At 50.0% G+C, this 24,952-nt stretch overlaps 1 protein-coding gene across 3 annotated transcripts in view; it reads right to left on the bottom strand.

Moving 5' to 3' along the window:
- tnip1 (TNFAIP3 interacting protein 1) overlaps nucleotides 1-24,952 on the bottom strand; it is a 136,926-nt gene that overhangs the window by 72,920 nt on the left and 39,054 nt on the right. For all 3 annotated transcript variants that reach the window (XM_059990665.1, XM_059990664.1, XM_059990666.1), the window contains exons 2-5: nucleotides 22,640-22,844; nucleotides 19,793-19,936; nucleotides 9,047-9,141; nucleotides 3,410-3,478 (exon numbers count right to left, since the gene is read on the bottom strand). In XM_059990665.1, the coding sequence (XP_059846648.1) occupies nucleotides 3,410-3,478; nucleotides 9,047-9,141; nucleotides 19,793-19,936; nucleotides 22,640-22,802 (471 nt within the window). In that variant the 5' untranslated portion in view covers nucleotides 22,803-22,844. The remainder of the gene's footprint in view (nucleotides 1-3,409; nucleotides 3,479-9,046; nucleotides 9,142-19,792; nucleotides 19,937-22,639; nucleotides 22,845-24,952) is intronic.

Here is a 24,952-nt window from a genome sequence, read left to right as displayed (position 1 = left end):
GAACAAGAGAAAACAATAACAGGATGCAGAATAAAGTGTAACAGTTACAGAGAAAGTGCAGTGCAGGCAGACAGTAGGTGCAAGGTCGTAACATGATAGACTGAGAGGACACAGCTCAGTACATCACGGAAACCAGCCTCCCCTCCCCAGACTCTGTCTACACTTCCCACTGTCTCAGTAAAGCAGCCGGTAGAATCAAAGACCCCACCCACCACAGACATTCTCTCTTCTCCCGTCGGGTAGAAGATACAAAAGCCTGAAAGCACGTCCCACCAGGCTAGAGGACAGCTTCTACCCCACTGTTATCAGTGAGAGCACGTCCCATCAGGCCCAAGGACAGCTTCTACCCCACTGTTATCAGTGAGAGCACGTCCCACCAGGCCCAAGGACAGCTTCTACCCCACTGTTATCAGTGAAAGCACATCCCACCAGGCCCAAGGACAGCTTCTACCCCACTGTTATCAGTAAAAGCACGTCCCACCAGGCCCAAGGACAGCTTCTACCCCACTGTTATCAGTGAGAGCACGTCCCACCAGGCCCAAGGACAGCTTCTACCCCACTGTTATCAGTGAAAGCACATCCCACCAGGCCCAAGGACAGCTTCTACCCCACTGTTATCAGAGAAAGCACGTCCCACCAGGCCCAAGGACAGCTTCTACCCCACTGTTATCAGTGAAAGCACGTCCCACCAGGCCCAAGGACAGCTTCTACCCCACTGTTATCAGTGAAAGCACGTCCCAGCAGGCCCAAGGACAGATTCTACCCCACTGTTATCAGTGAAAGCAGGTCCCACCAGGCCCAAGGACAGCTTCTACCCCACTGTTATCAGAGAAAGCACGTCCCACCAGGCCCAAGGACAGCTTCTAGCCCACTGTTATCAGTGAAAGCACGTCCCACCAGACCCAAGGACAGCTTCTAGCCCACTGTTATCAGTGAAAGCACGTCCCACCAGGCCCAAGGACAGCTTCTAGCCCACTGTTATCAGTGAAAGCACGTCCCACCAGGCCCAAGGACAGCTTCTACCCCACTGTTATCAGTGAAAGCACGTCCCACCAGGCACAAGGACAGCTTCTACCCCACTGTTATCAGTGAAAGCACGTCCCACCAGGCCCAAGGACAGCTTCTAGCCCACTGTTATCAGTGAAAGCACGTCCCACCAGGCCCAAGGACAGCTTCTACCCCACTGTTATCAGTGAAAGCACGTCCCACCAGGCACAAGGACAGCTTCTACCCCACTGTTATCAGTGAAAGCACGTCCCACCAGGCCCAAGGACAGCTTCTACCCCACTGTTATCAGTGAAAGCACGTCCCACCAGGCCCAAGGACAGTTTCTATCCCACTGTCATCAGTGAAAGCACGTCCCACCAGGCCCAAGGACAGTTTCTACCCCACTGTTATCAGTGAAAGCACGTCCCACCAGGCCCAAGGACAGCTTCTACCCCACTGTTATCAGTGAAAGCACGTCCCACCAGGCCCAAGGACAGTTTCTATCCCACTGTCATCAGTGAAAGCACGTCCCACCAGGCCCAAGGACAGTTTCTACCCCACTGTTATCAGTGAAAGCACGTCCCACCAGGCCCAAGGACAGTTTCTATCCCACTGTCATCAGTGAAAGCACGTCCCACCAGGCCCAAGGACAGTTTCTATCCCACTGTCATCAGTGAAAGCACGTCCCACCAGGCCCAAGGACAGTTTCTACCCCACTGTTATCAGTGAAAGCACGTCCCACCAGGCCCAAGGACAGCTTCTACCCCACTGTTATCAGTGAGAGCACGTCCCACCAGGCCCAAGGACGGCTTCTACCCCACTGTTATCAGTGAAAGCACATCTCACCAGGCCCAAGGACAGCTTCTACCCCACTGTTATCAGTGAAAGCACATCTCACCAGGCCCAAGGACAGCTTCTACCCCACTGTTATCAGATTCCTGTACAATAAGGCGGACTCTTGACCTCATAATCTAAGGCATTATGATCTCGCACTTTATCGTTTACCTGCACTGCACTTTTTTGCCGTCTTTTCCATGGCTTTATTTAGGGATACATCCCAAAGAGTCCACACGGAACAATTATATCCGTGTGACCAATTGCACTGCTATCCCGCTCGTCTTTGTAACATGGGAGGAGACCCTGAGAAAATCCACGTGATTGTGGGGAGAATGTGCAAAGTCCTTACGGACAGCAGTGGGAATTGAACCCTGGTCGTTGGTACCGTAAAAGCGTTATGCTAACCTCAACATTACCAACCCCATAGAGAGAGTATACAGATACTGTCTGCCCACTCTGTCTATGCCTCTCATAATCTTATAAACCTCTATCAGATCTCTCCTAGCCTCTGCCGCCCCAGAGGAAATAGTCCAAGTTTGTTCAACCTCTCATTATAGCTCATGCCCTCTAATCCGGGCAACATCCTGGACCCAGCCATGGTTGGTACAGACACTGTGACCCAGAGGGAAGCAAGGGGGAAGCAGAACCCCAAGGAGATTAAAGATACAAAGGGAATCAGGGACCAGATGAGGAGATGCAGGACAAGCCAAGCATCACCCAGCTCTCAGACACAAGAGATTCTGCAGACGCTGGAAAACTTGAGCAACACACACAAAATGCTGGAGGATTTCAGTAGGTCAGGCAACATCTGTGCAGATGAATAAACAGTTCACATTGTGGCCTGGGAAGGTCTTTGCCCAAAACGACGACCGTTCATTCCTTTCCAATGCCACTGAGCTCCCCCAGCATTTTATGTCTGTTGATCATTATTCCTGTATGTTGCAGTAGAATGACTCACGTTATCTGTCACAGCGAAGTAAGTGTGCTGTTTGCATCAACACGGCCCGAGGATGTGCTGGGGCGGCCTGGTAGTGTCACTACACCTCCAGTACCAACATATCATGCCCATGATTCATGAACGCTAACCCGTACGTCTCTGGAATGTGGGAGGAAGCTGGAGCACCCGGAGGAAACTGAGTACAAACTCCTTACAGACAGTGGCAGGAACTGATCTCGGATCACTGGCGCTGAAATATCGTATCGCTAACCTCTACGCTATGGTGTTGCCCCACTAATTTACAGTACTTCTTAAGCCTTGCAGCTGTAAAACAACAAGCGTCACAGTGATTCTGATACCGGACACTGGGCATAGTGCCACAGTAGCGAAGTGGTTAGTGCGGCACTTTACCGCTTGGGCCGTCAGACTCTGGAGTTCAATCCTAGCGTCCTCTGTAAGTTTACCTCACAGAATGGCTGGACTTTCTCTGGGTGCTCCAGTTTCCTCCTACAGTCAAAGACGTACCGGGTAAGTTAATTTGTCATTGCAATTTGTCCCTTGATTAGGTTAGGGCTAAATCACGGTTGAACGGACACCACACGAGCCGCAAGGCTCCTCCCCTTCGCTTCTGACAAGGGCCAGTCTCACCTGGTGGTCCTGCGCCTGGGCTTCATTCTTGTCAATGGAGTTCACCACCTCAAACTCGGACGAGGAGCCCTGTGGAAGCACAAAGGTGACAGTTCACAAGTCGCAGGGGCCACGCTAGCTCAGCGGAACGCGGTTGAGTGCAGTCATTGCCCAGCATTTCCGGGTGCTTTCCGTTAACGGTGGGGGGTTTGGGGGTGAAGGGCAGTAATAGAGGTGCTGGGGTGCAAACGAGGAAGAGCGGACAGCTCTAGGCTCCCTGGCACCAGCTCCCCAGCAGACAGGCGACCCAACGTGGGTTTCTCCTGCGCATTCCAGTTGACTCCCACATCCAGGGAACACCTGGACTGGTGAATCAGCTGCTGTAAGCCAGTCCAGGCGGCTGAAGACTCGCGTGTGAGAAAGGACAAGTTAAGAAATTTGACATGTAACCAAAAACCAGTCTTTACAGATGCACCCTAGAAAGCATCCTATCCTTAGCTGCTTGGTTTTGCAACTACTCTCCCCATAACTGCAGGAAACTGCAGGACACGTCACAGAAACCAGCCTCCCCTCCACGGACTCTGTCTACACTTCTCACTGTCTCAGTAAAGCAGCCGGCAGAATCAAAGACCCCACCCTCCCCAGACATTCTCTCTCCTCTCCCGTCGGGCAGAAGATACAAAAGCCTGAAAGCAGGTCCCACCAGGCCCAAGGACAGCTTCTACCCCACTGTTATCAGAGAAAGCACGTCCCACCAGGCCCAAGGACAGCTTCTACCCCACTGTTATCAGTGAAAGCACGTCCCACCAGGCCCAAGGACAGCTTCTACCCCACTGTTATCAGTGAAAGCACGTCCCACCAGGCCCAAGGTCAGCTTCTACCCCACTGTGATCAGTGAAAGCATGTCCCACCAGGCCCAAGGACAGCTTCTACCCCACTGTTATCAGTGAAAGCACATCCCACCAGGCCCAAGGACAGCTTCTACCCCACTGTTATCAGTGAAAGCACGTCCCACCAGGCCCAAGGACAGCTTCTACCCCACTGTTATCAGTGAAAGCACATCCCACCAGGCCCAAGGACAGCTTCTACCCCACTGGTAGCAGACTCTTTAATGGACCTTTTGTATGATAAGGTGGACTCTTGATCTCACAATCGACCTCATTATGACCTCACACCTTATTGTCTGCCTGCACTGCACTTTCTCTGTAACTGTGACACTTTATTCTGCTTTCTGTTATTGTTTTCCCTTGTTCTGCCTCAGTGCACGGTGTAATGATCTGATGTAAGTCAAGCTATTCACTGTTTCTCAGTACATGTGACAATAATAAACCACTTCCAATTGGGAAATGGTTGTACTGCTTCCCCAAGGGGTTGGCAGGAACCTGCTGGGTTGAATAGGCTTCCACTCGGTTGTTATAAATGCCAGAACCAGCTACAAGAAGAAGTGGATGAGACAGGTACAACAGTATCATTTCAGAAGCATTTGGGCAGCTATGTGGAGATGTGGGGGGAGGATGGGAGCCGAACACAGGAAACTGGGACTAGCTGGGTGGGCACTGTGGGCAGTCGGACTGGATGGGCGTAATGCCCTGTACCCTTGCTATCTGAAAGACTGTTGGACAGGTACAACATGAATAAGGAGAGGTTAGAGCTGTAATTCTCACGCTCGGGTGCATGAACCCATCAGTTAACAGTAGGGGTCCAGGGCATAAAAAGAAGGTTTAGAGGGATTGGGGTTCACACAGGCAAATTGGATGACTTTAGTTTGGTATCTTGGTTGCCGAAGCGGATGCATTCGGGACCTTTCAGAACCTCTTAAATGGGCACATGCATGATAGAAAAGTGGAAGGTTATGTGGGAGGGAAGGGTTAGATTGATCTTAGAACAGGGTCAGCACAACATTGTGGGCCAAAGGGCCTGTACTGTGTTATAATGTTCTTAAAGGGACACAGTGAGGACCAGGCCCTCCTGGCACACTGAGCCTCTCCAGCCAGTAACCCACCCTCCTGTTCCCACTACAATTCAGATGAATGAGGGGGTGGAATGGTGAAAGGCCTTGATAGAGTGGATGTGGAGAGGATGGTTCCTACGCTGGGGGAGTCCAAGACCAGAGGACACAGCCTCAGGATAGAGGGACTTCTTTCAGAACGGAGGTGAGGAGGAATTTCTTTAGCCAGAGAGTGGCGAATCTGTGGAATTCGTTGTCACAGCTGGTTGTGGAGGCCACGTCATTGGGTACATTTAAGGCAGAGGTTCTTGATTCATGAGGGCACGAGGGGATACGGGGGTTGTAGGGATGGGGGGACAGGGAGGAAATTGGGGCTGAGAGGGAAAGTGGATCAGCCATGATGAAATGGGAGAGCAGACTTAATGGGCTAAGTGGCCTAATTCTGCTCCTGTACCCCATGGTTTTAACCCTAGTCTAATCACAGGACAATTGACAATGACCAATTAACCCATTAACCAGTTTGTCTATGGACTGTGGGAGGAAACTGGAGCACCCGGAAGAAACTCGCGCACTCACACGAAGGACACACAAACTTTACCGAAGCGTCAGAACTGAACTCTGAACTGATACCCCAAGCTGTAATAGCATAGTACCAACTGCTACAATACCATGGGACTGCTAGGTCCTACGATCTAACAGATCAACCCTCCTGCAGGTGTATTCAGGTTGCACAGACATCGGGGCAGGAAAAATATAGACGCAGCTGCCTCACCAGAACACGAGGTAGTCTCTCCTGTAAAGAGTGCGAGATGTTTGTTGAGTGAATCACTTCCAGTCAGATAGCGCTTTCAGAAAACCACCCTAACTGGATCTGTCACAACTTGGTACGGCAACTGCACTGCCCACAAGCCCATAAGACATAGGAGCAGGGTTATGCCATTCGGTCCATTGAATCTGCTCCACCATTCCATCATGGCTGATTTAATTTCCCCCTCAATCCCATTCATCTGCTTCTCCCCGTAACCTTTGACACCCTGACTAATCAAGAAAGTATCAACCTCCTCTTTAAATATACCCAATGACTTGGCCTCCACACCCATCTGAGGCAATAAATTCCACAGATTCACCACCCTCTGGCTAAATAATCTCCTCCTCATCTCTCTAAAGGGACATTCTTCTATTCAGATGTTACTGCGTCTGGTGCTAGACTCACCTACTGTAGGAAATTTCCTCTCCACATCCACTCTATCTAGGTCTTTTAATAGGTTACCAGAATACCACAAGAAATTGCAGAGTTGTGAACACAGCTCAGCACTTCAGTGGAAGCCAGCCTCCCCTCTACAGTCAGTGCCTCAGCCCAGTGGAAAGGTGAAAGGCCAAGGCTCAGTGTCAAGGGTCGGAGTGGAAGGGTGAGAGAACGAGGATAACCCAGATATCTCAATCCTCAGGACTTGGGACATAGAACACAAAAGACGTACATCACAGGAACAGGCCCTTTGGCTCACAGTGTTGTCGCAAACTAAATTAACCCTTTTGTCTTCACAATGCCCATCTCCTTCCATTTTAAACATCTCTATCGTATTTACCTCCACTACCCCTCTCAGCGCATTCCAGGATCAACCTCTCTCTCTGTAAAAAAACTTGCCACACACATCTCTGTTGAACTTTCGCTCTCTCACCTTAAATGTAAGCCTCTGGTATTAGACATTTCGACCCTGGGAAAAAATACTGGCTGTCTATTTTATCTGAATCTCTCAATCTAGTAAACCTCTATCAGGTCTCCCCTCAGCCTCCACTGCTCCAGAGAAAACAACCCAAGTTTATCTGACCTCTAACCCATCTAATTGAGGGAACATCCTCAAAACCCCTCCCATAATGAGGCAACCAGCATTGAAAGCAATTTCAGTGCTGAAACTGAAAGCAACCAGATGTGTTTTATAAAGCTACCACCTAACTTCCTGACCTTTAACTCGATGCTTCAACTAACAAAGGCAAGCATGCCATCTGCCTTCTTAACCACCATAGCAACCTGTGTAGCCACAATCAGGGAGCTACGAACTTGGACCCCAAGTCCCTCTGCTCATCCACGCTCTTAAGGGCCTCGCCCTCGATAGTGTACTGCCTCTTTACATTTAAAACAAAAGATTCTCCTCCTCCTCATTTTTCGCTCAGAGTTGTAAAGTGCTTCAAGATTAAAAACAGACCCTTCAGCCCTTCTATATGACCTCAGTACAGTAGGAGGATAGAGTGTGGAAGGAAGGTGAGCCGGGGGAGGTGAGGGGACAGGACGGGTAAGAGGGGAGCCAGAGTGGGGAGTGGAGAAAGGGAGAAATTACTCAAGCCGTCAGGTTGGAGGCTACATGAACCCAGCCAGATACCTTTTGAATATGGTCAACATGCCTTTCCCAAACACTTGCACCTTTTGAATATGGTCAACATGCCTTTCCCAAACACTTGCACCTTTTGAATATGGTCAACATGCCTTCCCCAAACACTTGCACCTTGCCACTGAGGTTGGGGGAGACCAGACTAGAGGTCATAGGTTGAGGGCGAAAGGTGAAATATTTAAGGGGGCACTACGGTAGTGCGGCACTATTACAGCTCAGGGCATTGGGAGTTCAGAGTTCAATTCCGACATCGTCTGTAAGGAGTCTGTACGTCTGCCCGCAGAATGCGTGGCTTGTCTCTGGGTGCTCCGGTTTCCTCCCACAGTCCGAAGCCACAGCAGGTCAGCTAACTTGTCATTGTAGGTTGTCTGTGACTAGATCATAAGCCCATAAGACATAGCAGCAGAATTAGGCCATTCAGCCCATCAAGTCTGCTCTGCTATTTCATCATTTCTGATCCATTTCTCTCTCAATCCCATTATCCTGCCATCTTCCCATAACACTTCATGCCCTGACTAATCAAGAACCCATCGGCCTCTGCTTGAAATGCACCCAGTGAGCTGGTCTCCACAGCAACCAATTCCACAGATTCACCATTGTCTGCCTATAGAAATTCTACTTCATCTCCTCTCTAAATGGACGTCCCTCTATTCTGAGGGGTCTATTCTTCTCCACTAGAGGAAACATAGTGAGGCCTTTCAATAGTTGATAGATTTGAATGAGATTCCCCCTCATTCTTCTAAACTCCAGCAAGTAGAGACCCAGACCCATCAATTGAAGCCCATATATCAACCCTTTCATCCCTGGAATCATTTCTGTGAACCTCCCCTGGACCCTCTCCAATGCAGCACATCCTTCCTTAGATATGGGGCCCAAAACTGCTCACGATACTCCAAGGTTGGGATTAAATTAGGGGTTGCTGGGCACGAGGCTCGAAGGACAGGATCGGCCTATTCCACGCTGTACCTCAAAATAAACAAACACGATGAGGAACGTCTTCACTCAGAGGGTAGTGCGAGTGTGGAACGAGCTGCTAGCACAGCAATGGGTGTCAGTTTGATTGCAATATTTAAGAGGATCTTGGGTAACTACATTGAGGGCGATATGGAGGGTTATAGTCCAGGTGTGGATCAATGGGACGAGGCAGATTAATAGATCGGAATGGACTAGATGGGCTGAAGGGCCTATTTCTGTGCGGTACTGCTCTATGACTCTAAGACCAGACAAGAACTGGGACCTACAGGGTGGGTGGGTCATTGAGAAGAACAGGGAGAGTCCACGGGATGGGTCAGGCACAGGACTTTATGAGGACTCTACACTCACACTGGACGCAGGCTTCTCTTCGGTCTTGACATCTGCTGATTTCCCAGACTGGTCCGATCCTCGAGACGGTGGCTGTGGGCACACCTGCACAAAATCTACAAAAGTCGCGACAGTTCATTGAATTGAATTGACTTTATCTCCTACATCCTTCACATACACGAGGAGTAAAAATCTTTGTTACATCTCCATCTAAATGTGCAATGTGCGATCATAGTAATTTATAATAAATAGAACAGTCAATGTAATAGAGAGTGCAACTGTCAGTGTGAATTTATCAGTCTGATGGTCTGGTGGAAGAAGCTGTCCCGGAGCCTGTTGGTCCTGGCTTTTATGCTGCGGTACCGTTTCCCAGATGGTAGCAGCTGAATAGATTGTGGTTGGGTTCAAGTTCAATATTCGTGGTATAATTATCATCACCATATACTACCCTCAGATTGATTTTCTTGCAGCCATTTACATATAAATAAATACAATAGAATTTCTACTCTCATCTATAACCAATGATCGAGATTTGATATCAAGGATTTGATAGGATTGAGTCAGGAAATATGTTCCAGATGTTGGGAGAGTCCAGTACCAGAGGGCATGGATTGAGAATAAGAGGTCAGTTATTTAAAACAGAGTTGAGGAAGAACTTCTTCTCCCAGAGAGTTGTGGAGGTGTGGAATGCACTGCCTCGGAAGACGGTGGAGGCCAATTCTCTGGATGCGTTCAAGAAGGAGCTAGATAGATATCTGATGGATAGGGGAATCAAGGGATATGGGGTCAAGGCAGGGACTGGGTATTGATAGTGAATGATCAGCCATGATCTCAGAATGGCGGTGCAGACTCGAGGGGCCGTATGGTCTACTTCTGCACCTATTGTCTATTGTCTAGATCAGGCATGGGCAAACTACGGCCCGCGGGCCATATGCGGCCCATTAAGCTTTTTAATCCGGCCCGCAGAACTTGATGAAATTATATTAATAAACCTTGTTAACGTTTTTTCCCCGCAATTCTGGCGTTTTCCCAATAGATGACGCACTCTATATACATTGACCTTTGTTGAGGTGCAGCGTATTACTCCACATTTGCGCTTTACTTTGTGACCTTGTGGCGACCCATTTCCTGGCACATCCGAACCGGCTCACAATTAGACAGTGTTCCGGCTAAGAGAGATCGCCTGCGGGGATTTGCGAGCACAGAGCTCAGCTCCAGCGCGCTCTCCCTGCTTTGTCATTGTGCGGGTCGTTGTTGAGTTTTGGCACAGGGGATAATTGAATAAGAAGGAGCAGGACAAGTAGACCTGCATCTCCTACCGTTTTTGAAATAAAGACAGTCAGGAGGAGAGTGATGATGATAATATCTTGAAGGATAACAGAATCTTCAGTGCTTTAAAATAATAACTGTTACTATTAAAAAAAGCTGTATTTTATTCATTTAATTTTCAGTGTTTTAAAAGACATTTCAATAAATAGCTAAATACCATGGGACTTCAAAGACAGATATTTTGTTGTAATGCATTTGTTCATTTTCAATTGAAATTAAAGCACGTTTTCTACATATCCCATGATATTTTATTTTCTCTTATGAGGTGTATTACCAAAACACTCCGTCCATCTGCTCCTGGTCCGGCCCCCCTGTCAAATTTTAGAACCCTTTGTGGCCCACAAGTCAAAAAGTTTGCCCACCCCTGGTCTAGATGATAATGTGGTTAACCAGATCAGCAAATTTACAGAAGACACCAAGATTGGGGTGTAATGGACAGTGAGGAAGGCCATCACGGTTTGCAGAGGGATCTGGATTCAATGGAAATATGGGCTGAAAAATGGCAGATGGAATTTAATGCAGACAAGTATGAGGACACTAAGGAGTGTGGTAGAACAAAGGAATCCGTGAATACAGGTCCATAATCCATTGAAAGTGCTGTCACAGGTAGATGGGTCACAAAGAAATCCTTTGGCACATTGGCCTTCATAAATCAATGTACTGGGTACAGGAGATGGGATGTTATGTTGAAGTTGTGTAAGATGTTGGTTTGAGGCCTGATTTGGAGTGTTGTGTGTAGTTTCGGTCACCTACTTACGGGAAATAGGTAAGCAAGGTTGATCGAGTACAGAGAAAACTTACAAGGATGTTGCCAAGTCTGGAGGACCTGAGTTACTGGGAAAGATTGAATAGGTTAGGACTTTATTCCCCAGAATGTAAAAGATTGAGAGGAGATTTGATAGAGACATGCAAAATTATGAGGGGTATAGATAGGGCAAATGCAAGCAGGCTTTTTCCACTGAGGTTGGCTGAGATTAGAACTAGAGGTCATGGGTTAAGGGTGAAAGGTGAGAAGTTTAAGGGGAACGAGGTGAAACTTCTTCTGAGGGTCCTGAGGGTGTAGACAAGCTGCTAGCACACATAATGCAAGTGAGTTTGATTTCAACATTTAAGACAAGTTTGGATAAGTACATGGATGGTAAGGATATGGAGGGCTAGGGTCATGGTGCAGGTCAATGGCAGTAGCAGTTTAAATGGTTTCAGCATGGACTAGATGGGCAAACGGCCTGTTTCTGGGCTGTACTTTTCTATGACTCCAATTTATGAAAAACAATAATTAACAAAGAATGAAAAACAACTATGTACAAAAGACACCGGGCAGCATGGTACCATCACGGTTAGTGCAACGTTTTACAGCACCAGCGACCGGGGTTCAAATCCCGCCACTGTCTGTAAGGGGTTTGTACATTCTCCCTGTGACCGTGTGGGTTTCCTCCCACAGTCCAAAGACGTATCAGGTGGTAGGTTAATTGGCCACTGTAAATTGACCTGTGATTATTAGCGTTAAATCAGGGGTTGCCGGGCAGTGCAGTTCAAAGGGCCAGAAGGGCCATATTCCACGTGGTAACTCGATAAATAAAAAATGAAAACTCCCTCCTGAAGGCTTTAGAGAAAGAGCAGCTGGATTCCTTCCCGGTGCATTGCCCACACAGTTCCCAAACACTGACAGACAGAAACGATGATGTATTAACAGTTAAGAGACCCAATTTGCACTCGACACCTTCTGCTGAACAAGAGAGAGTCAGAGGAGAGGTGCAGCTCATAAGGCCACGGGCTCACGGCTCGAGAGAGTGTCAGTGTGTCTCTGTGTGACTGACCGTCAGTGTCTCTCTGTGTGACTGACCGTCAGTGTGTCTCTGTGTGACTGACCGTCAGTGTGTCTCTGTGTCTCTGTCCATCAGCGTGTCTCTGTGTGACTGACCGTCAGTGTGTCTCTGTGTGACTGACCGTCAGTGTGTCTCTGTGTCTCTGTCCATCAGCGTGTCTCTGTGTGACTGACCGTCAGTGTCTCTCTGTGTGACTGACCGTCAGTGTGTCTCTGTGTGACTGACCGTCAGTGTGTCTCTGTGTGACTGACCGTCAGTGTCTCTCTGTGTGACTGACCGTCAGCGTGTCTCTGTGTGTCTGTCCATCAGTGTGTCTCTGTGTGTCTGTCCATCAGTGTGTCTCTGTGTGACTGACCATCAGTGTCTCTGTGTGACTGACCGTCAGTGTGTCTCTGTGTGACTGACCATCAGTGTCTCTGTGTGTCTGTCCATCAGTGTGTCTCTGTGTGACTGACCGTCAGTGTGTCTCTGTGTGACTGACCGTCAGTGTCTCTCTGTGTGACTGACCGTCAGCGTGTCTCTGTGTGTCTGTCCATCAGTGTGTCTCTGTGTGACTGTCCATCAGTGTGTCTCTGTGTGTCTGTCCGTCAGTGTGTCTCTGTGTGACTGCCCGTCAGTGTGTCTCTGTGTGACTGTCCATCAGTGTGTCTGTGTGTCTGTCCATCAGTGTGTCTCTGTGTGACTGTCCGTCAGTGTCTCTCTGTGTGACTGACCGTCAGTGTGTCTCTGTGTGACTGACCGTCAGTGTCTCTCTGTGTGACTGACCGTCAGTGTCTCTGTGTGACTGACCGTCAGTGTGTCTCTGTGTGACTGTCCGTCAGTGTCTCTCTGTGTGACTGACCGTCAGTGTCTCTCTGTGTGACTGACCGTCAGTGTCTCTGTGTGACTGACCGTCAGTGTGTCTCTGTGTGTCTGTCCGTCAGTGTGTCTCTGTGTGACTGACCGTCAGCGTGTCTCTGTGTGTCTGTCCGTCAGTGTGTCTCTGTGTGACTGTCCGTCAGTGTGTCTCTGTGTGACTAACCGTCAGTGTGTCTCTGTGTATCTATCCATCAGTGTGTCTCTGTGTGACTGTCCATCAGTGTGTCTGTGAATGTCTGTCTGTCAGTGTCTCTCTGTGTGACTGTCCGTCAGTGTCTCTCTGTGTGACTGACCGTCAGTGTGTCTCTGTGTGACTGACCGTCAGTGTGTCTCTGTGTGTCTGTCTGTCAGTGTCTCTCTGTGTGACTGTCCGGCAGCGTGTCTCTGTGTGACTGACCATCAGCGTGTCTCTGTGTGTCTGTCCGTCAGTGTGTCTCTGTGTGACTGTCCATCAGTGTGTCTCTGTGTGACTGACCGTCAGTGTGTCTCTGTGTGACTGACCGTCAGTGTCTCTCTGTGTGACTGACCGTCAGTGTGTCTCTGTGTGACTGTCCGTCAGTGTGTCTCTGTGTGACTGCCCGTCAGTGTCTCTCTGTGTGACTGCCCGTCAGTGTCTCTCTGTGTGACTGTCCGTCAGCGTGTCTCTGTGTGACTGACCGTCAGCGTGTCTCTGTGTGACTGACCGTCAGCGTGTCTCTGTGTGTCTGTCCGTCAGTGTCTCTCTGTGTGACTGACCGTCAGTGTGTCTCTGTGTGACTGACCGTCAGTGTGTCTCTGTGTGACTGACCGTCAGTGTGTCTCTGTGTGACTGACCGTCAGTGTCTCTCTGTGTGACTGACCATCAGTGTCTCTCTGTGTGACTGTCCATCAGTGTCTCTCTGTGTGACTGTCCATCAGTGTGTCTCTGTGTGACTTACCGTCAGTGTCTCTCTGTGTGACTGACCGTCAGTGTGTCTCTGTGTGACTGACCGTCAGTGTGTCTCTGTGTGACTGACCGTCAGTGTCTCTCTGTGTGACTGACCGTCAGTGTGTCTCTGTGTGACTGACCGTCAGTGTGTCTCTGTGTGACTGTCCGTCAGTGTGTCTCTGTGTGACTGACCGTCAGTGTGTCTCTGTGTGACTGACCGTCAGTGTGTCTCTGTGTGACTGTCCATCAGTGTGTCTCTGTGTGACTGACCGTCAGTGTGTCTCTGTGTGACTGTCCGTCAGTGTGTCTCTGTGTGACTGACCGTCAGTGTCTCTCTGTGTGACTGACCGTCAGTGTCTCTCTGTGTGACTGACCGTCAGTGTGTCTCTGTGTGACTGTCCGTCAGTGTGTCTCTGTGTGACTGACCGTCAGTGTGTCTCTGTGTGACTGACCGTCAGTGTGTCTCTGTGTGACTGACCGTCAGTGTGTCTCTGTGTGACTGACCGTCAGTGTGTCTCTGTGTGACTGCCCATCAGTGTGTCTCTGTGTGACTAACCGTCAGTGTGTCTCTGTGTATCTGTCCATCAGTGTGTCTCTGTGTGACTGTCCATCAGTGTGTCTGTGAATGTCTGTCTGTCAGTGTCTCTCTGTGTGACTGACCGTCAGTGTGTCTCTGTGTGACTGACCGTCAGTGTGTCTCTGTGTGTCTGTCCGTCAGTGTGTCTCTGTGTGACTGTCCGTCAGTGTCTCTCTGTGTGACTGACCGTCAGTGTGTCTCTGTGTGACTGCCCGTCAGTGTGTCTCTGTGTGACTGCCCGTCAGTGTGTCTCTGTGTGACTGCCCGTCAGTGTGTCTCTGTGTGACTGCCCGTCAGTGTGTCTCTGTGTGACTGCCCGTCAGTGTGTCTCTGTGTGACTGCCCGTCAGTGTGTCTCTGTGTGACTAACCGTCAGTGTGTCTCTGTGTATCTGTCCATCAGTGTGTCTCTGTGTGACTGTCCATCAGTGTGTCTGTGTGACTGACCGTCAGTGTGTCTCTGTGTGACTGCCCGTCAGTGTGTCTCTGTGTGACTAACCGTCAGTGTGTCTCTGTGTATCTGTCCATCAGTGTGTCTCTGTGTGTCTGTCCGTCAGTGTGTCTCTGTGTGACTGTCCATCAGTGTGTCTGTGTGACTGACCGTCAGTGTGTCTCTGTGTGACTGACCGTCAGTGTGTCTGTGTGTCTGTCCGTCAGTGTGTCTCTGTGTGTCTGTCCGTCAGTGTCTCTCTGTGTGACTGACCGTCAGTGTCTCTCTGTGTGACTGACCGTCAGTGTGTCTCTGTGTGACTAACCGTCAGTGTCTCTCTGTGTGACTGTCCATCAGTGTCTCTGTGTGACTGTCCGTCAGTGTCTCTCTGTGTGACTGCCCGTCAGTGTGTCTCTGTGTGACTGCCCGTCAGTGTGTCTCTGTGTGACTAACCGTCAGTGTGTCTCTGTGTATCTGTCCATCAGTGTGTCTCTGTGTGTCTGTCCGTCAGTGTGTCTCTGTGTGACTGACCGTCAGTGTGTCTCTGTGTGTCTGTCCGTCAGTGTGTCTCTGTGTGACTGACCGTCAGTGTGTCTCTGTGTGACTGACCGTCAGTGTGTCTCTGTGTGACTGACCGTCAGTGTGTCTCTGTGTGACTGACCGTCAGTGTCTCTCTGTGTGACTGACCGTCAGTGTGTCTCTGTGTGACTGACCGTCAGTGTGTCTCTGTGTGTCTGTCTGTCAGTGTCTCTCTGTGTGACTGTCCGGCAGCGTGTCTCTGTGTGACTGACCATCAGCGTGTCTCTGTGTGTCTGTCCGTCAGTGTGTCTCTGTGTGACTGTCCATCAGTGTGTCTCTGTGTGACTGACCGTCAGTGTGTCTCTGTGTGACTGACCGTCAGTGTCTCTCTGTGTGACTGACCGTCAGTGTGTCTCTGTGTGACTGTCCGTCAGTGTGTCTCTGTGTGACTGCCCGTCAGTGTCTCTCTGTGTGACTGCCCGTCAGTGTCTCTCTGTGTGACTGTCCGTCAGCGTGTCTCTGTGTGACTGACCGTCAGCGTGTCTCTGTGTGACTGACCGTCAGCGTGTCTCTGTGTGTCTGTCCGTCAGTGTCTCTCTGTGTGACTGACCGTCAGTGTGTCTCTGTGTGACTGACCGTCAGTGTGTCTCTGTGTGTCTGTCCGTCAGTGTGTCTCTGTGTGACTGCCCGTCAGTGTGTCTCTGTGTGACTGTCCATCAGTGTGTCTGTGTGTCTGTCCATCAGTGTGTCTCTGTGTGACTGTCCGTCAGTGTCTCTCTGTGTGACTGACCGTCAGTGTGTCTCTGTGTGACTGACCGTCAGTGTCTCTCTGTGTGACTGACCGTCAGTGTCTCTGTGTGACTGACCGTCAGTGTGTCTCTGTGTGACTGTCCGTCAGTGTCTCTCTGTGTGACTGACCGTCAGTGTCTCTCTGTGTGACTGACCGTCAGTGTCTCTGTGTGACTGACCGTCAGTGTGTCTCTGTGTGTCTGTCCGTCAGTGTGTCTCTGTGTGACTGACCGTCAGCGTGTCTCTGTGTGTCTGTCCGTCAGTGTGTCTCTGTGTGACTGTCCGTCAGTGTGTCTCTGTGTGACTAACCGTCAGTGTGTCTCTGTGTATCTATCCATCAGTGTGTCTCTGTGTGACTGTCCATCAGTGTGTCTGTGAATGTCTGTCTGTCAGTGTCTCTCTGTGTGACTGTCCGTCAGTGTCTCTCTGTGTGACTGACCGTCAGTGTGTCTCTGTGTGACTGACCGTCAGTGTGTCTCTGTGTGTCTGTCTGTCAGTGTCTCTCTGTGTGACTGTCCGGCAGCGTGTCTCTGTGTGACTGACCATCAGCGTGTCTCTGTGTGTCTGTCCGTCAGTGTGTCTCTGTGTGACTGTCCATCAGTGTGTCTCTGTGTGACTGACCGTCAGTGTGTCTCTGTGTGACTGACCGTCAGTGTCTCTCTGTGTGACTGACCGTCAGTGTGTCTCTGTGTGACTGTCCGTCAGTGTGTCTCTGTGTGACTGCCCGTCAGTGTCTCTCTGTGTGACTGCCCGTCAGTGTCTCTCTGTGTGACTGTCCGTCAGCGTGTCTCTGTGTGACTGACCGTCAGCGTGTCTCTGTGTGACTGACCGTCAGCGTGTCTCTGTGTGTCTGTCCGTCAGTGTCTCTCTGTGTGACTGACCGTCAGTGTGTCTCTGTGTGACTGACCGTCAGTGTGTCTCTGTGTGACTGACCGTCAGTGTGTCTCTGTGTGACTGACCGTCAGTGTCTCTCTGTGTGACTGACCATCAGTGTCTCTCTGTGTGACTGTCCATCAGTGTCTCTCTGTGTGACTGTCCATCAGTGTGTCTCTGTGTGACTTACCGTCAGTGTCTCTCTGTGTGACTGACCGTCAGTGTGTCTCTGTGTGACTGACCGTCAGTGTGTCTCTGTGTGACTGACCGTCAGTGTGTCTCTGTGTGACTGACCGTCAGTGTCTCTCTGTGTGACTGACCGTCAGTGTGTCTCTGTGTGACTGACCGTCAGTGTGTCTCTGTGTGACTGTCCGTCAGTGTGTCTCTGTGTGACTGACCGTCAGTGTGTCTCTGTGTGACTGACCGTCAGTGTGTCTCTGTGTGACTGTCCATCAGTGTGTCTCTGTGTGACTGACCGTCAGTGTGTCTCTGTGTGACTGTCCGTCAGTGTGTCTCTGTGTGACTGACCGTCAGTGTCTCTCTGTGTGACTGACCGTCAGTGTCTCTCTGTGTGACTGACCGTCAGTGTGTCTCTGTGTGACTGTCCGTCAGTGTGTCTCTGTGTGACTGACCGTCAGTGTGTCTCTGTGTGACTGACCGTCAGTGTGTCTCTGTGTGACTGACCGTCAGTGTGTCTCTGTGTGACTGCCCATCAGTGTGTCTCTGTGTGACTAACCGTCAGTGTGTCTCTGTGTATCTGTCCATCAGTGTGTCTCTGTGTGACTGTCCATCAGTGTGTCTGTGAATGTCTGTCTGTCAGTGTCTCTCTGTGTGACTGACCGTCAGTGTGTCTCTGTGTGACTGACCGTCAGTGTGTCTCTGTGTGTCTGTCCGTCAGTGTGTCTCTGTGTGACTGTCCGTCAGTGTCTCTCTGTGTGACTGACCGTCAGTGTGTCTCTGTGTGACTGCCCGTCAGTGTGTCTCTGTGTGACTGCCCGTCAGTGTGTCTCTGTGTGACTGCCCGTCAGTGTGTCTCTGTGTGACTGCCCGTCAGTGTGTCTCTGTGTGACTGCCCGTCAGTGTGTCTCTGTGTGACTGCCCGTCAGTGTGTCTCTGTGTGACTAACCGTCAGTGTGTCTCTGTGTATCTGTCCATCAGTGTGTCTCTGTGTGACTGTCCATCAGTGTGTCTGTGTGACTGACCGTCAGTGTGTCTCTGTGTGACTGCCCGTCAGTGTGTCTCTGTGTGACTAACCGTCAGTGTGTCTCTGTGTATCTGTCCATCAGTGTGTCTCTGTGTGTCTGTCCGTCAGTGTGTCTCTGTGTGACTGTCCATCAGTGTGTCTGTGTGACTGACCGTCAGTGTGTCTCTGTGTGACTGACCGTCAGTGTGTCTGTGTGTCTGTCCGTCAGTGTGTCTCTGTGTGTCTGTCCGTCAGTGTCTCTCTGTGTGACTGACCGTCAGTGTCTCTCTGTGTGACTGACCGTCAGTGTGTCTCTGTGTGACTAACCGTCAGTGTCTCTCTGTGTGACTGTCCATCAGTGTCTCTGTGTGACTGTCCGTCAGTGTCTCTCTGTGTGACTGCCCGTCAGTGTGTCTCTGTGTGACTGCCCGTCAGTGTGTCTCTGTGTGACTAACCGTCAGTGTGTCTCTGTGTATCTGTCCATCAGTGTGTCTCTGTGTGTCTGTCCGTCAGTGTGTCTCTGTGTGACTGACCGTCAGTGTGTCTCTGTGTGTCTGTCCGTCAGTGTGTCTCTGTGTGACTGACCGTCAGTGTGTCTCTGTGTGACTGACCGTCAGTGTGTCTCTGTGTGACTGACCGTCAGTGTGTCTCTGTGTGACTGACCGTCAGTGTCTCTCTGTGTGACTGACCGTCAGTGTGTCTCTGTGTGACTGCCCGTCAGTGTGTCTCTGTGTGACTGACCGTCAGTGTGTCTCTGTGTGACTGACCGTCAGTGTGTCTCTGTGTGACTGTCCGTCAGTGTGTCTCTGTGTGACTGCCCATCAGTGTGTCTCTGTGTGACTAACCGTCAGTGTGTCTCTGTGTATCTGTCCATCAGTGTGTCTCTGTGTGACTGTCCATCAGTGTGTCTGTGAATGTCTGTCTGTCAGTGTCTCTCTGTGTGACTGACCGTCAGTGTCTCTCTGTGTGTCTGTCCATCAGTGTGTCTAGGTCACTGTGTCTGTGGACAGACATGTCACATGGAAGTGGGAAGTATAACTAAAATAAGATCATAAGACATATGTACAAATTAGACCACTCAGCCCATCGAGCGTGTTCCATCAGTCAGAATCAGATTTGATATCACTGGCATACATCATGAAATGTGTTGTGTTGTGATAACAGAACTTTGAAATACATCATAATTTAAAAAAAATTATAAATTACAAGAATATATATAAATTAAGTTAAAGAGAGAGTAAAAATGGAGTAGTGTTCATGGATTCACTGCACATTCAGAAACCTGATGGTGGAGGGGAAAAATCGGTTCCTGAAACTCTGAGTGACTTCAGGCTCCGGAACCTCTTCACACTAGATGGGCTGAAGGGCCTGTTCTGTGCTGTAGTGATCTATGGCTCTATGGACCCAGGGCAAAGGCCAGACCGGGGGTTGGGGAATGGTGGGGGTGACTGCGTTCTGAGCTGGGAGAATCCACATACCTTCTCCAACAGCAGTGACCACCGGACTCTGACCCTCCTGGGGTGACAGGCTGATGCCAGACCTGAGGACCTCCTGACGCACCAGCTCCTCCACCTTCTGCTTCAGCTTGGAGGCTTCGGACTGAGACTCCTCCAGGAGGTTGCCTGGGTGACCGAGAGAGAGAGAGAGAGAGAGCGCAGATTGTGCTGAACACCAAGAACATGGATAACTCTCAATTTATCAAGCATGCTCCTTCCAAAGGCCATGGACACAGCCCCATCACCAACTCCTCCCTCCCCACCTACTGAATCCTCTCCCGCAGCCCACAGACACCCCCCGTCACCAACTCTCCCCCCACACCCACTGAATCCCCTCCTGCAGCCCACAGACACCCCCCCCATCACCAACTCTCCCCTCCCACAGTCCACGGACTCTCCCTCATCACTGATCCTACACCCACTGAATCCCCTCCCACAGCCCATGGATACTCTCCCCAGTCCCTCCCCACACTACCAACATGCAAATATTGCCACCTCACCCCCAACCCCTCATCTTGTCACCAGGACTGGTGTGAAGAACTTTGGGCATTTTGTTTTTGGACACAGGGAAGTTAAGGTTTGGTTTTACTTGGTGAGACGTTTCGAACAGAAGGGCCTTAAGTAACTATGACTGCTCCTTTAAGTTGCTGTCCAGTCGGGCAGTCCTAGTCCTGATGCTCCTGCACCTCCTTCCTGATGGTAGTGGGTCAGAGAGATTGTAGGACGGGTGGACAACAATGCTTTGGGCCCTACAGGTACAATGCTCCTGGTAAATGTCACAAATAGAGGGAGCTTCTCAGCAGTTTTTAAATATCCTCTGTAGATCCTCTGTATCCTCTGGGGTCCAATGCCTTGCAACTTCTGTACCACACAACGATGCTGCCTCCGCAGAAAGTTGCCAGAATGGGGACGAGGACCCTTGCGTGCCTCTGCCTCCCCAGAAAGTGTAGACACTGCTGTGCCTTCTTCACTAGTGAGGAGGTGTTGTGGGTCCAGGTTAGATCATCCGTTATCGGCACACCAAGGAACTTCGTGGCCTTCACTTGCCCCACGGCAGAGCCTTTGATATGAAAGGAGCATGGTTGGTGCATACCTTCCTGAAGTCCACACTTTTGAAGTCATCTCTTTTGCCTTGTCCATACTGAGACCCAGGTTACTGTTCTTGCACCATTCCCAAGCCTCTCAACCTCCTCTCTCCCTGCCGACTCATCGCTGTGGCTGATGAGGGCAACCACTCGGGTATCAGTGAACCTGATGATGCGGTTTGAGCTGGATCTGGCCGTGCAGTCGTGAGTGAGCAGCTTTAAACGCAGCGGACTGATGACACAACCCTGCAGGCACCAGTGCTCAGTGTGATGGAGCTAGAAATGTTGCTGCCAACTCACACTGACTGAGGTCTTTTTGTCAAGAAGACCAAGATCCAGTTATAAGTCACCTGGGAATTTTTTCCGCACTCTCTCCAGTTTAATCACCCTGGTGCAGTAGGTTTAAGAGAACGTATTTTCATACATACAACACTGTCAAATCATTCTATGACCCCACCCATAAGAGTGTTTCTATTCCATTATTCTCCATCTCTCCCCAACCCACCAACCTTCTCCACTATCCCACTCTCTACCGTGTGACTGTGCGACATCACAAAATCCATCATTAAGGACTCCCATCACCCAGGACATGCCCTCTTCTCATTGCGACCATCAGGAAGGAGGTACAGCGGTCCGAAGGCACAGACTCAATGTTGCAAGAACAGCTTCTTCTCCAAGGCCATCAGATTTCCGAACGGACAATGAGCTGACTCATGAACACCATCTTGGTAGTTTGCTCTCCTTTTGCAATATATTCAAGGCATACAAGATGAGACTGGGTTTAGGTGCAAGGTCGGGGATGAAGTGGGAAGTTAGGAAGTGAGGTGAGAAAGGTAAAAGGCTGAAGGAGGATTCGTCTTTAACCAGCTTGCATTCCTGCACAACCCACCCCTCCCTCACCACCTTATTCTGGCTTCTTCCTGCTTCCTTTCCGATCCTTTTGAAGGGTCTTGGCCCGAAACGCCAACTGTTTATTCAGTTCTAAAGAGAACGCTGTCTGACCTGCTGAGTTCCTCCAGTATTTTGTGTGTGTTGCTCTGGATTTCCAGCATCTGCAGAATCTCTTTTTGTTCATGATTTATGGGAGGAACTCAGCAGGTCAGGCAGCATCTCTGGAGGGGAATAAACAGTTGATGTTTGGGGCCGAGATCCTTCATCGGGTCTGGAAAGGAAGGGGCCAGAATAAGTAGGTGGGGGAGAGAAAGGAATGAGGAGGGAGGGAGAAATGAACGGAGGTTGGAGAAATCGATGGTTATACTGTCAGGTTGGAGGCTACGCAGATGGCATGAGGTGTTGCTCCTCCAATCTGAGATTGGGTGTTTCGTGGGAGTAGAGGTGGCCATGGACCAACCTGACAGAATGGGAATGGGACATCAGATCGAAGTGGATTGCTACTTAGAGATCTTGCCTTTTGAAGCGTTCTCGATAAAGCAGTCCCCCCAGTCTCTGTCGGGTCTCCGTGTGTGTTGCTTTGGTGTCCAGCATCTGTGGAATCTCTTGTTTTATGATTTCCTGCAGAAGTTTAAAATTTATCCCTGGGGGTGTGAGCCCATGACCATCAACCTAAAACCCTCAAATGAATGGAAATTTTCTGGAGGTCTGGGCGCATTTTTGGAATTATGAACCTGAAAATTAAGTCTAACTGGGGTCTGGCAAGGGAGAATTGGGCATGGTCGTCCGTCTAGGCTTTAACCTAGAGTGGAAGGAACTGAAATAGGAAGAGCTAAAGCTGCAGATTTCTTACCCAAGCTCTCCAAGCCTTTCATTCGCTCCTTCAGGACATTGTTCTCGGCGACCAGCTGCTGGTAGGAGGTGGGCGAGTGTGGTGGCTCACTGCTGATGCCCACTGGGGACCCAGAGCCATTCCCACCGGGGTCGTAGATTCGGTGGGGGATCCTAGCTTCCATGGCACCTTGAGGCTTCTCATCCACAGACAGCCCTCCTCATCACTGTGGGGAGCAAGGTGCAGGTCAGTGACTGTGCAGGGTCCCACAGTCCTCCCCTCCATCCTGTGTACACACACTCTCTCTCTCACACAAAGATCCCCCCCATCCTACATATGCACACAGTGCCTGACCCTACGTAGACACAGAGTACATCACCCCACCCACACAGATGTCCCTACGCTACGCTCACACACACACAGACCAAACTCGTGCCATGCAGTTGACAGACTCCGGAGCATCGCCCCAGCCTGAGACCTCCCCGGGGCCACTGTGTTTACGGGTCTGGTCTGGCCACCGCTGTGCGGCACGCAGGACACGGCAGCAGGTCCTCCTGCCCAACTCGTCCACGCCGACCAACTTGTCTAGTGTCTCCACATCTGGTCCGGGTCCTTCTACACCATCCATGAACCTGCCCAAGTGTCCTTTGGATAGTGTAATTGTACCCAGCTTGACCACTTCCCCTCATGCACCCACCACCCTCTGTGTACAAAATGTTGCCCCTCAGGGGCCCTTTAAATCTACCCCCCCAACCTTAGATCTACGGCCCCTCGTTACGAAGGAGAAAACTGCTGCACCCAGGGGAAAATAAGGCTTGTTTTTGTCAGTCTCTGTTTATTCCTCTCCACAGACGCTGCCTCTGATTGAGGACTCTCCATCAGACTCCTCAATACCCAGAGCCTGGACTGACACCAACTTACTGCCCTCTACTGTGCCCATTGTCTTGTTTATTATTTATTGTAATGCCTGCACTGTTTTGTGCACTTTATGCCATCCTGGGTAGGTTTTATAGTCTAGTGTAGTTTTATTTTCTGTGTTTTTTTTACGTAGTTCAGTAGTTTTTGTATCATTTCATGTAACACCATGGTCCTGAAAAACATTGTTTTGTTTTTACTCTGTACTGTTCCAGCAGTTATGGTCAAAATGACAATAAGAAGTGACTTGACTGATCTGCTGAGTTCCGCCAGCATTTTGCGTGCGTTTCTCTGCACTTTGTCAGTACACATGACAATAAACCAATTCCACTGGCATCACTTGCTGGCCTGTCATTCCTAGGCTTATTCCCGCTGCACTTCCAGGGAACTGGATTGGAATAGCAACAGACACCTAAAATTAGGCAGTCATCAGCTCACAGAGAACAAGACTGCTCTCCGGGGTGCAGTGACAGTCGGAGAGGTCGTGGGAACATCCAGGCCAGGTTTTCCTCTCGCTGCTGCCATCAGGAAGGAGGCACAGGAGTCCCAGGACCCACACCACCAGCTTCAGGAATAGTTATTAACCCTCAACCACCAGGTTCCTAAACCAGCGGGGATAACTTCACTCACCTCAACTCTGAACTGATCCCACAACCTACAGACTCTATATCTCATGTTCTCAGTGTTATTTTATTTACTTTTTTTTCATATTTGCACATCGGTTGTTTGTCAATCTTTGTGTGTAGTTTTTCCAATGATTTTATTGTAATTCTTTGTTCTGCTGTGAATGCCTGCAATAAAATGAGTCTCAGGTTTACATATGGCGACACATACGTACTTTGATAGTAAATTTACATTGAACTTTGAGAAAGCAGGACGGGAGATGGGAGAGTGACCGAGGGCTCGGAGTGTGTGGTCATTCATTCCCTCAGATCAGCACCAGTGACCCGGGTTCAATTCCCACCACGGTCTGGAAGGAGGTTGTACGTTCTCCCCGTGACGATGTGGGTTTCCTCCGATATTCCAAAAGACGTCCAGGTTAGGGTTAGTGAGCTGTGGGCGTGTTATTTTAAAGCCAGATGCAAGGCAACACTTGCAGGCTGCCCCAGCACATCCTCGGACTGTGTTGGTTGTTGACGCAAACAATGCATTTCACCGTGTGTTTCAATGTATTTGTGGCAAATCAAGCTAATCTATCAACTAAGAAATGCTCTCAAGAGCACACAGGAGACTGGAAATCTGGTACATCATCATCATTATGTGCCATGTTGTATGGATGTTGTGGCGGTTGGGGGGGGGGGGGGCGGGGGTCCAGAGTCTTTCAATGACCACGGTTGTTCTTGGCAAATTTTTCTACAGAAGTGGTTTGCCATTTCCTTCTCTGGGCAGTGTCTTTACAAGACAGGTGATCCCAGCCAT

The sequence above is a fragment of the Hypanus sabinus genome, chromosome 15, assembly GCF_030144855.1.
Source record: "Hypanus sabinus isolate sHypSab1 chromosome 15, sHypSab1.hap1, whole genome shotgun sequence".
Classification (NCBI taxonomy): domain Eukaryota; kingdom Metazoa; phylum Chordata; class Chondrichthyes; order Myliobatiformes; family Dasyatidae; genus Hypanus; species Hypanus sabinus.
This window is presented reverse-complemented; position numbering and strand designations above follow the sequence as displayed.